Source organism: Argiope bruennichi, chromosome 3 (assembly GCF_947563725.1).
Source record: "Argiope bruennichi chromosome 3, qqArgBrue1.1, whole genome shotgun sequence".
Taxonomy (NCBI): Eukaryota; Metazoa; Arthropoda; class Arachnida; order Araneae; family Araneidae; genus Argiope; species Argiope bruennichi.
The window spans coordinates 1,561,917-1,573,925 of NC_079153.1; the positions used below are offsets into that span (position 1 = coordinate 1,561,917).

The 12,009-nt window shown below is 28.7% G+C and overlaps 2 protein-coding genes across 2 annotated transcripts in view; one reads left to right on the top strand and one right to left on the bottom strand.

Annotated features, from left to right (window-relative positions):
* LOC129962700 (uncharacterized) overlaps positions 1–5,745 on the top strand; it is a 451,475-nt gene extending 445,730 nt beyond the window's left edge. Inside the window, exon 24 of the mRNA XM_056076631.1 lies at positions 1,231–5,745. Coding sequence (XP_055932606.1) covers positions 1,231–1,374 — 144 coding nt within the window. The 3' untranslated portion in view covers positions 1,375–5,745. The remainder of the gene's footprint in view (positions 1–1,230) is intronic.
* Positions 5,746–9,755: 4,010 nt separating this feature from the next.
* The window catches only part of LOC129963914 (uncharacterized), a 50,704-nt gene continuing 48,450 nt past the window's right edge, over positions 9,756–12,009 (bottom strand). The window contains exon 3 of the mRNA XM_056078508.1: positions 9,756–12,008. Coding sequence (XP_055934483.1) covers positions 9,948–12,008 — 2,061 coding nt within the window. The 3' untranslated portion in view covers positions 9,756–9,947. The remainder of the gene's footprint in view (position 12,009) is intronic.

Sequence of the window (12,009 nt, forward strand, 5' to 3'; positions counted from 1 at the left end):
TTTTATTATTTTCTAGAAATTGAGTTCTTAAAGTTAGTGATGTAATAAACAGATAGAGAACAATTTAAAAAGAATAACATGAAGCAATTCATTTCTGCAACATTTTATAATTTTTAAACTTCATATGAGAATAGAAGATATTGTGTAATTTTGACCTTGTTATATATCTGATTATTTCGCAACTGTCTCAGAATGTAGTGACATGAAAAAATATTTGATTTTTTTAACCTTTTTTATTATTTATCCAATTCACTTTTGATATAATACTTGGAATGAAAAAGGTAGACATTCATTAATTTTGGACTCAATCCTCTCAAATGAAAGAAAAACAAACAAACAAAATTTTTGATTAATTAAAAATAGTAAGTTATAGAAGATTGAACGTTTTTATATATTTTACTTCCCTGTCAATTGAATCAAAATAAAAATTATAAAAAACACCCCATTAATTATTAGGTTATAGTGACTATATGCAAGTAAACAAAATTTTTTATAATCTAGTTTGTATAAACATAATGTAAAATTGTTCAGAATATATATATTTTTTAAAATTATGAATGCTTTCAAATTAACTAATCATTTGTGCAAAATTAATATATATATTCAGTATATTGCCCAGTGTATATATATTAGATTTAGAATAGCACTGATTAAGAAAGAATAATTTGAATTGCAAAAATCATTAGAAAATTGAAGAATGATAATTGTGAAACAATTTTCAAAAAATCATTTGACTATTAGATTTTTTTTGAATTATTTAAAAAGTTGTTTTTTTAAGAAAAAAAATTAAAATTGTAAGCAATTTTATATAAAAAAAATCTCTGCTGTAATTGTATTCCAAATATAATATGATTTTCTAATAAAGATGCATTACTTTTTCCTCTCAATAAATTTTGCAATTCAGATTGTTTGAAATTGTCTTAACTCAATTATCACCATTAAAAAATTACTATTGTACCAAACCAGTAATTTGTTTGTTTAATTTCATAGACATGATTTCTTTACTTTTGCATTGTTATAATTGTAACTTTTCATTGCTGTTCTGGTATACTCGCTATTACTTGCTCTCTAAGTACTTTCTTCTGCATTCAATTTTGATCCCAACTCGTGTTTAGTTATGAATTTTTTATTTAAATTATAGAACACAATGTAGAAGTAAAATTGTTATATTCCTATTTCAATTCAACTGTTTGTCTAAAGTTTTTATCTGAGCTCTTATCATGTTTTTAGGCTCTTTGGTTGTCGAAATTGCGTGATACAATGGACCGATGGAAACGAACTCTGCAAAACACAGTGTTCAGAAATCAAAGAACATCCACAAATACTGCTACAACCACAGTTCAAGCACCTAATAGTATAACGACTGTCAAATAGCAACGACTGGTCAATGGGAGTCACTTGACTTACCTAGCTTTCAATAAGAGTCAAGAATCAGCTGATTAATTAGAATTCCCTAAAAGGATGTACACTGTGCTGTTGCCACAAGTGCCAAAGATCTTTCTATTGTGCTTATTTTCATACATTTTGAATTTTGAGAATGTACATGAATCTAGTCAAAGGAGTTTTTCTGCAAATGGGACATATTGAACTTTATTTATTAAGTTATATAGCAGAGAAAACTGACATTTGTACATTTCCAAAAATGAATCGATAAGGATTGTATATATTAATCAAAACATGAATTCTTTGCACTTTTTTTTTTTTTGAACATGTCATTCTTAAAGGAAATATGCATGATTTAAATTTTGATGTTGAGCTAGTCATTTCAGTCTATTACACATTATTTCAAAATTTAAAACGTTTGTTTGTTTGTTTTTTTAAATTATATTTACATACTTTTCTTTTGTATTTGAAATAATTTATGAAATTGTGTATACATAAATTTCAACAACCAAGCATTTACTGCCTCAATTTGTTAATATATTGACAAGATTAAAAAAAAATTCAGAAATATTAAGTGTTTTGGTGATATTAAAAAAAAAAAAATTCAAATAGTTTTTAAATTGCTTAAAGGAGTATTAGATTTTCATATAATGTAGTTGCGATTTTTGTTTTTGCATGACTGCTAAATTATTTCCAATTAATGATTTAGAAAATTTGTCATCATTGTTTCAGTCATGATTAAAAAATTCATAAAAGCAATAAATGTGATATAAATTAATTAATGGGTTATTATAAACATTTTATTCAATTTAAGTGACTTTTAATATATGTTCTCCCATTTTGTTCTTATTTATAAACTGTACAGTAATTAATTTATATGGGAATTAGATTTTACACTTTTCTGATAAACTTTTTATCTTATCTGTTCATAATTTTAAACTATGACTTCCATGAAATTAATTATTCAAGTAGGTATAAAACTATTTTAAAAACGAACTGAATTTTTTAAAAAACAATAAAATGCATAGATGTTTTTAATATGTAAAAATGAAGAAAAAAAAATTTTAAATTAAAAATATATTCTAAGAATTATTATAATCTGTAAATAAAGAAAAAAGAATCAATTTTTGTACTTTTAATTAAAAATGAAGACTTAACATAACTATTCTTCTTACCAGATGCTCTTTGACAATCAGAGTAGATTGAGTTATCTCTCTCTGAGCAAATAAACATCTTTATTAATAATTAACATCTATACATTAATTTCAACGATACATAAAATTCAAGCATAGATTTGGACCAGACAATCTTTATACTCTACCTGATATTGAAAATAATTTCTAATGTTTAAAAATGTTTGTAAAAGACTAAGTGATATTACTAAGCAAGAATCCATTGAGTCATTGTATTATAGCAAACATCCATTCATAGAATTCAATGCACATTGTAATATTGTCACTATTCACTGTATGTGATTTTTCCTGTTCTTTATGTATTGTGGATGTATGTATGTTTCAAAATATGAGGTGTCTTTACTACAAGATAAATTTTTCAACAAATGTACTTTTAACTTTAAATATATATACATATATATTAATATATACATATATATACATACACCAATTTTGAAATGCATTTTGGAAGCATCTATTTTCATAATCAAAAACTTATACCTGTACTTTGTAGCATCAACTCATAGATTAGGATATAATCATACAAGAATAATTTTATATGTAATTATTAAAATTCTGAATATATAAAACCAGAGAGAAATAAATTTGAAAAGAAAAGAAACTGCATTTGAACTTTATATAAATATTTGTTCCTGTATAATGTTAATCACTGTTCTTAATAGCTGTTAAAAATGTGATACTGTAATGTTCTTTGATGATATCAATTAATATATTGTTCAGTGATGAAAATTAGCTGGTACCTTTGTTCAGATTATTTTCTTTATTCATTCAAAGATTTAATGTGCTCATGCATTATGAAATACAAAAATTATGTAAGTTCCCTGTTTATTTACAGTTTAATGCATGTTAAATTAAATAAGACTTCCTTCATGAAGTAGCTAAAAGGTTTTCTGACCATAAATTGATTTTTCTCACCCCTCAATTGTCATCTGTGAATTTTGCTTGGAACATGATATCATTTCTTTATCCCTTAATATATGTGATTTTCAAGTAGTATAAACACATTTTTTTCTCCCAGTGGTGGTAGCACTGGAGGCATCCATATCCCCACCCTTACGGGTTTCTCCCCAAAATCAATTATCTGAGATTTTAATATGCTGCTATACTTAATGGCCTCAGTGATATTGTAAAATTGCTCTTGGAAACTTTACCATTTGTAATATTTATAAGAAAAAAATAGTTGATTCTATCTTAAAATATGTGATAAATTTTCCAAATAATTTTTATTGAATTTCTGTTTAATTAATGAATGCTTTAATTTTGCAATTACCAATCAGATATAGATATACATATAGGATGGCAATCATTATATAATAGAATATATATCTTTAGTAACTTACTTAAAATCTTTTAAAATTAAAAATATCACTAATTTCAAGTGTTCAGAAAATGTAAAATACATAGGTACTTTCTTAATCATATGAGATTAATCAAAGAAAAAAAATACTAAGTGATCTGAAAGCACGTTTGTGGCTTGGTTCTCATTAAACCCATCAGCATCAAATGTTCTTTTTTTGGTGTTGTGTGGAAATCGGGAGTGGAGTGTATATCAGGCATAGAATTCCGTCTTGAGTAATAAATGTTAAACTAACTAATTCATGTAATTAACATAAACATTCATAAAATGAAGTGAATATGGTTAAACATTATTCTTAAAAAAAGAAATTAATAATTGTAGTTTTTTATCTCTTGGATTAAAATTATAAAAATATGTACCTTTCATTTTTTTTAATAACTACTTAAAAACTTATTAATTTTTAACTTGAGGATTCAGTAGAACCTTGGTTAGCTAATTGGATTTTGACAATAATCACTTTAGATGGACAGTAACTCCAAAATAGAGACCAATTTTAAATTATGACTTCTTTTCTCATGATAGATTGAAAAGATTGAAATATTATAAAAATAAATCATCCATGCATTACCACATATCAGTAAACATATTATCAAAGCAATTCTTTATTTGAGACTAGAAAGATTGAAAAGATTTGTGTTTAGTTTTTCACTGTTTCTTTTGCAATTTCTAAATGATTTTTAAAGGATGCTTCATATAATATTCCCCTTGCTTGACAATGCATATTTTTCCGATGTAGTGATTTACAAAACCTACTCCTCCTCCCCCATGAAAATGCTATGGAATTTGTTCACATAAGTTTTGAAGTGCTTGAAAAGAATAATAAAAACTGTTTTTATATTCACCTTTAATTCATTTCACTGAGTTATAAAAGATCACCTGTCTGTAATGATCTTTAGCAAGCTTTTGCATCATCTAACTTATGTGAACAAACTTACGAAACACATTGCAAATTTTTTTTCAGAAACAGATTGCAAATTTTTTTTCAGAAACAGATTGCGAATTTTGAAATCTGTTTCTGAAAAATGCATAGATTTTATTGAAAAAATAATGGAATGCACTGATCAATTTGCTGACTCTAACTACTGCAATTAGTCTTTAAGACAAGGAAATTGAAAAATTTTACCTTTTTGAAATCATATTATACAAACACACATGATTATGATCATGTCACACATGATTATGTTCATTTATCCCTTCAATATTAAAATGGGATAAAATGCTATGAGTATAAATTAGCATGCCAATGATATAATAAATGAAATTGTTTATCAACAGTAAACCAAGTCGATATTTATTCAAACTATAAGTAATTTAAGAGGTCAAGCATTTTAAATTGAAAGATTAGTAAGATATAAGAAATTTCCTATGACTATGACTATGAAATTTGGGAAAGGGTTGCCATCTTGGTTGTTATTCTAATTACCTGAAACCAATAAAAAAATGAATGAATTTTGTTTAAATGTATTAATATACAAAAATACTGAAAATTTTACTTTGTATTTCAGTTTCTCTTGGTACTGGCTATACAAAAAAAGTTAAATTCTTACAATTTTCTGCATGTAGCATATTTACAGCTGATTTTCTGATCACTGGACTGCATTTATGTATAAAATGTTTTGTGAAGTTGTGTTATCTTGTTTGTTTAAAATGCCAGACTTCGAATTTATGTGAATTGAATGGAATGCCAGATGTTTAAGATCCTTCATTAACTGTAAACATTTTGTGATGTTAGAGATTATTAGATATAAGTTTTGTTATTTCATTGAGTGTTTAAGTTATTATATATATAGAATAAAGCTGTTAGTTATTTCCTGTGACTGTTTTCATATTTTAAATGCAGGTCACTAGAAGTAGTTAAACTATGTAAAATTTATAAGATTAATTTTGTTTTGTGACTAAATTTGATTCTTTTCCGTAAGTCGACAGTAACCAGAATGTGCCAAAAGCAGTAAGTAATACATGAGCAATACCAAAGCAGTATTCCTTAAAACATGAAACTTATTGCTCACATTGAGCTTATGGTGATGAGCATATTTGGCGGCCTTTTCACTGATAGAAAATTTCATGTCAGTAATTTGTGCCTGACAAGAACCAATGCCGTCCGAACCCAAATAATTATTATTTAAATTATTTAATCAATATTTATATCAGTATGAGGATTTTGATTTAACAGGTTGCCTAAAAACTTTGCTTGATAGCAAATAAATATTTAAAATATTAAGGATATTTTATCCATAAAAGTTTAAAATATGCATAAAGATGTGAATTATGCACATTTAAACTAAGTATGAAAAACGGAAAATGCTAGATTGGCCACACAGAGGATTAAATATAATAAATCTTTGATACTATTCGAACATTTTAAATTTGTATATTAATGAAGCAAGAAAGTAGTTAAGCCATAATCGAATTCAAATACATTTGCAGTCTTCAGAATTGAACACCACTGCCATTTAATTATTTCCCTTTTTTAACCCTCTAAGCAGTTAAACAGGCTTTTTTAATTTTTGATTTTGGCTTCAGATGCACATTTTGACATGAAGAGTCTGAAACCTCTGTAAAAGAAATATCGTAAGCATATTTCTCTCTATTTAATAAGAATTCAGAAATGGTAAATGAGCTCTATCTCTCCCTCCGTAAATAGGGGGAGGGGGCTGAATCATTTAACAGAAAGAATAAGCATGGAAAGGTTTGCACGAAGGAGGGAAGAAATGCTTAGTCATGATGCGAACAATGTAAAAATGTTATGGAATGCAATACTGAGTAATCGAATATAAAACAGTTATACCTTTCCATTTCAGCAATATTCCATCGAGAAAATGATAAATAAAACTATGGACTTTTTTATGCGTTCTGTTTCATAAGAAATTCTAATTCCGGTGAATGCCAAATAATCTGCTGGTAAAAGAAGAAAGTGCAAAATCAAACTAAAGATTAATAAAAAGTGAGACAAATCCATTAGGTGAGTATTGTTATCCCAATTTACAAACACCTAATGAGTTTTAAACACTATTTTTTTTTTTTTGTTAATTTGTGACAACACTAATGAATAACTGACCAATTTTTTACTTTTTTTCGAGTAACGGACATTTTTCGCCTCTCTCATCCAGCAATCATTTGAATACCTAAGCAATATACGTTTTTAACCCTGCATTGTTTTTTAAAAATAGTAATGGGATGTTCAGCAATCTCAGACAGGAAAAAAAAGTGAAGACCGAGCGATGAAAATGTTGCAACTTCCAGTGAGACTAGGTTTCGCCATAACTCAGTAAGTCACATGGTCAGAGTTTTGATTGTTAATTATCAATACTGTCACGTGGTCAGAGTTTTGATTGTTAATTATCAATACTGTCACGTGGTCAGAGTTTTGATTGTTAATTATCAATACTGTCACGTGGTCAGAGTTTTGATTGTTAATTATCAATACTGTCACGTGGTCAATTGTATGTATCGTTGCCCAGAGCGAAATCTAGATCTGTAGTTAGAATCCAGGCTAAAAGTAGGCAGTGTCAAAAATATTTTTTCTAACGATATTCTTAGTAAAAAGTAAGCAATATGAAATAATATATTATTAAGTATATGTTGATGATTTTAAGAAAGTTTTTATTTATTTTTGAAAAAAATTTATTTTATGTTCGAATTCTTCATTTCTGTCGCAAAAATTAAAATGATGAGATTTCTTCTAAATTTTAACTAATACCAATTTTTTCTTTTTAATTTGGCAATGAGCTTTTTCGTTCATGACATTTTAAACAGAGATCGTTTCTAACTATTTTTGTCTGGAGGGAGGGAATCTGTCCCTCAGGAAACTCCCCTAACGGTAGGACAACATCGGGGTTCGTGAACAGAGGGCGAAATCCCCTAGTTTTATTATATATATATAATTAAATTTCTTTTTTACTTATTTTACTAATGACATAACTCCATTCAAGTTGTCGTTCCAACATTTCTTAAATATTTACTCGGAAATTATTTTCGTATTCCGAATTTCAATTAGAATACCAGATGAATAATATACATTTCAGAGGAAAATAATAATGCTTTATATAAGTTAAGCCTAAGTTGTATAGTACGATACTTTGAAAATCGAAATACTTTCATAGATCAAGTATTTATTATCGCATCTTCATAAAAACTTGTATGTATAAAAATAGCTAGAGATTGTCTGTTTATTCCAACTGATTAAAGACTTAACTGATTCGAAATTTTTCCATTATACTTTTTTTTTTTTGAATAGATTTAGCGTCATGAAATTAGCCTCCTAAAACATTTTAAGGAATTTAATGAAAAAAAGATCATTTCGAAAGACAGAATTTTGAAAGCTGATGCTCCCTGTGCTAAATATGTATTTAAAACCTTTTAAAAAATATTTCGGAAATTTTTCAATATTTCTAAAAAAATATTTCACTCTCTAAAATATTATTACACAAAATATTGGGATATATTTATAAACAAAAATAATTAATATTTTTACTAAAATTTTCAACATGATTTTGTAAACTATTGAATTGAATGATATTAGAAATTTTCTGCATTCCATACTCTATTCTCATTCTATAATCGTTTGCAAACGATTTTGTTTTTAATGAATAAAGGAACTTTAATTGTCTTTTTCTAGTATGCTGAATGCAATTAAAAAATATTAACCAAAATAAATAAAAAAATTTCAACTATAAAAACTCATTATATTTTGCAAAAGATTTTTGGAAACTTTTTTTATCAAAAAGAATTTCAGCGGATATTTAAGAAAAACACAGGTCATTTCAAAGCCGATATAAAATTTCGGTATGACAGCTAATTCATTAATCTCCACGTTTCAATTGATTCAATACTGCAAGACTCGGTATATGGCTTAACAACTGCAAATCGGTTAATGATAAAACCGAAATTATGTTTGAAATAAATCTATTAAAATCCAACTTTATTTTGAAATGTCGTACCCGAAACTAAAGCCAAATTAATAGGTAGGTAAGAGGCTTCGCTCCTTTCGACATCCTTTTAACATTAAAATATTTTTAGTTTAAAAAAAAAATTGAAGTCGTACTTTAAAACGTATTAACAACAGAACAGATGACAGATTCTAATTTCCTAATCCAGGAAGTAAGCATTTGGAAAAAAGAGAGAAAAAAGTACACCAAAAGCGATTGCATGTAGGTTCATGTAAAAAAATTCCATAAAATGCTAACCAAAACAAAGTCTGCAAAAGACCGTTCAAAAAGTTTCTAACAAAAGATTGATTGAGATTTAAATGCATTTTTTATGCATGCTTAACAGTTCTGTTTTTAAAGTGAAAGTATTTATTTCAATACTTTTTTCGAAATACATTTTGAAATGGCCAAAAATATTTTTTTTTTTTTCCTATTTCATACGATAAATTAGTGAAGGCAACAGTCACAGTGAGAAAAATCTAAGCATGTATTAATTTTCTAATGATAGTAGAACTGTTGTGACAATGCAATGTTTTCATCTAATATTTTACCTTAAGCTATGAAAACAGGATAAAAAAAATATGTTGTATATATAAAACACACGTTTTGTTTTATATAATTGACTACTAAATTTAATAAAAAATACTACCTGAATGATTTAAATTTGAGCCCATATTCAGTTCGCCTGGGTCAACATTAGGTCGTGTCACTCGTATTATCTTTTCTTTTCTGAACTACCATACTTCAATTTTGTTTATAGCAACGAGACTGAAATGCTGTTTCTTCTAAAATGGTGCTCAAATTCAAATGGTATTAATTCTTACACTATAATTAGCAACGAATTTTTACTATAGTGGAAAATTTCATAGAACTAAAAAAATAAATTTTACAAAATTTAAAATTTTTATAACTATTTATTTACAAACTATGTAAAAAATCTGTACATAAAAAAGGAGACTAAAAGAATCAAACAAAAGAATTTTACATAAATAATTAATCTAAGGACACTTGTTCAGTACAAACACGAATAAAAGCTCTCTAAGTTCATATCACTTTAAATTCAAAATAAGTTGATGCTTTAAAGGTTTAAGAAGCTTCTTCAGATTCAGCTACTATCCTATCTAAAATGTTCTGAATTCTTTGCTGAATATTTCTGCCTTTCTTCCTCTGAAGGATAACGTCCGCACTTTCCTGAGAAGACTTGGCTTCCTTAAAATGACTAATATTTCCACCATCTTGCAAAGAACCAGCTTTAGAACTATTGACAGGTGATTTCCCTTGAGATGGCTCAGAATTATCTGAACTTAGCTCGCCAGTTTTGGCTGAAGCACTTTTAGACAGCCTATATTCAGAATTGGATTTAAGTTTCTCAAGAATGGTATTGAAAGGAAACTTGCCAGCACCTTCAAGGGGTAATGTATCATCTTGCAAGTTCTGAGAAAATTTCTTAGCGTATGTTTCTGGAATGTTGGTGGAATAGCTTTCTTCCAGGCACCGGCCAGATTTTGATATTTTCGGGGACGTGTTCCCTTGGTCTGCAGTGTAACTGGTTTTTAAGCACTTTTTGACAGAATGAAAATTTGCAGGAGACGTATCACTTAAATGAGGCGATTTAGAAACAAAGGTTTCAGTTTCTCTCTGTTTCTGTTGTGAAGGCATCATCGGCGTAGATGAATGAATAGGCTTATTCCTAAACCTGAAGGCCGCACTAGAAGAGAAAGCTGCCGAATCAACATTAGGATCTTCAGCGGTAACGTCTAAAAAGCTGCTATTGTTAGTTAGCAATTTCGATCGCACACAATTTATATTTCTGTCATTGTGAAAAGCAGCGGTATTAACCGGAAAACTGGGCCTTCTGCCACTAGATCTCGATGCATTAACAGGATTCTCAGATCTAAAGCCAGAGGAATAGCTAAGAGAACCTCTTTTAGGAAAATTCTGGATATTGAGTGATTCGCTCAATTGCCAGTTAAGCTCTTGGTTTTCATTGCTAACCGACTGCACTACCTTTTCAAGCATAACTAATCTTGATTTTAAACTAGTATTTTCCATTCTTTGCTCGTCGAGACTAATACGAAGTTCTCTGTTCTCCATCATCAGTAGCCGAGCTTCTTCTTTGAGGGCATTTTCTACTTTCTCACTTTCTATGTGTTTTGATGACAAACTATGTTCTGCTTCTCGCAATTTTGTATTGAGAACTGCATTATCTACAAGATAGATCAGGGCCTGCCTTTGTAGATCTACCACATTGGTCTCTTTCAAAATAGAGGATACCACAGAACTGTCGATGCTATTCGTGGCTTTCTTCATAGGGGGTCTTCTATCACATAAAAGCTTTCCCTCCAGTAAACCGGCAATCGAACCATTCGGTTTTAAAGTTATTGGCACTTTCTCTCCAGCATCCTCACAGATAGAAGGAGGCGTCAGCCTGGGTTGCTGACATTGATCATGCATCAAACCATTTCGAGAAGTTTCTAAAAAACTTAACTTCGATTCTGGACAATTATAACTTCTAGAATCATTTTTTCCATTCCGTGAACGAGCAGTCATTTCTATTAAATCACTTAAGGTAGTAACGTCTTCAGCAATAGCCAACTGCTTCTGAAGAATTGTTGACCTATAATTAATTTCATCCAATAATTGCAGTAATTCATCATTCGCATCTTGATTAGCTGAACTGGGAATGCATTTGATGATAGATGGATGGATTTCATGGTGTTCTCTGCAATCAGAATCTAACCCACTATCTTGTTTGTCGCTTTCTAATGCAGCATCCTTACTTTTTATCAAGTCCAATTGCTTTTGAGATAGTTCTGGAACACTGGCTACCGCTTGTCCTTTCTCATAGTCGCTAATTCTATGATCACAGTCTTTGGATGAATAGGATCTACTTTTCAAAATCAAATGAGAAACTTCTACAGAAGAATCTGCAGCGGAAGGCACATAATTTTCTTTCGACTTGGACACTGAATTCAGTTTGGAAACGATGGCAGATGGGCTTCTTGATGTAGACAAGGATTTCGATGTCATCAAGGGATTCGTACTATTAAAACTCTTTGTGTCGCATAAGTAATTCCTAAATTCGATGATGGCATCAACCACATTTTCTTGCACATTTTCAACTTGAGTGAGTCGTTTCTGCAGATCC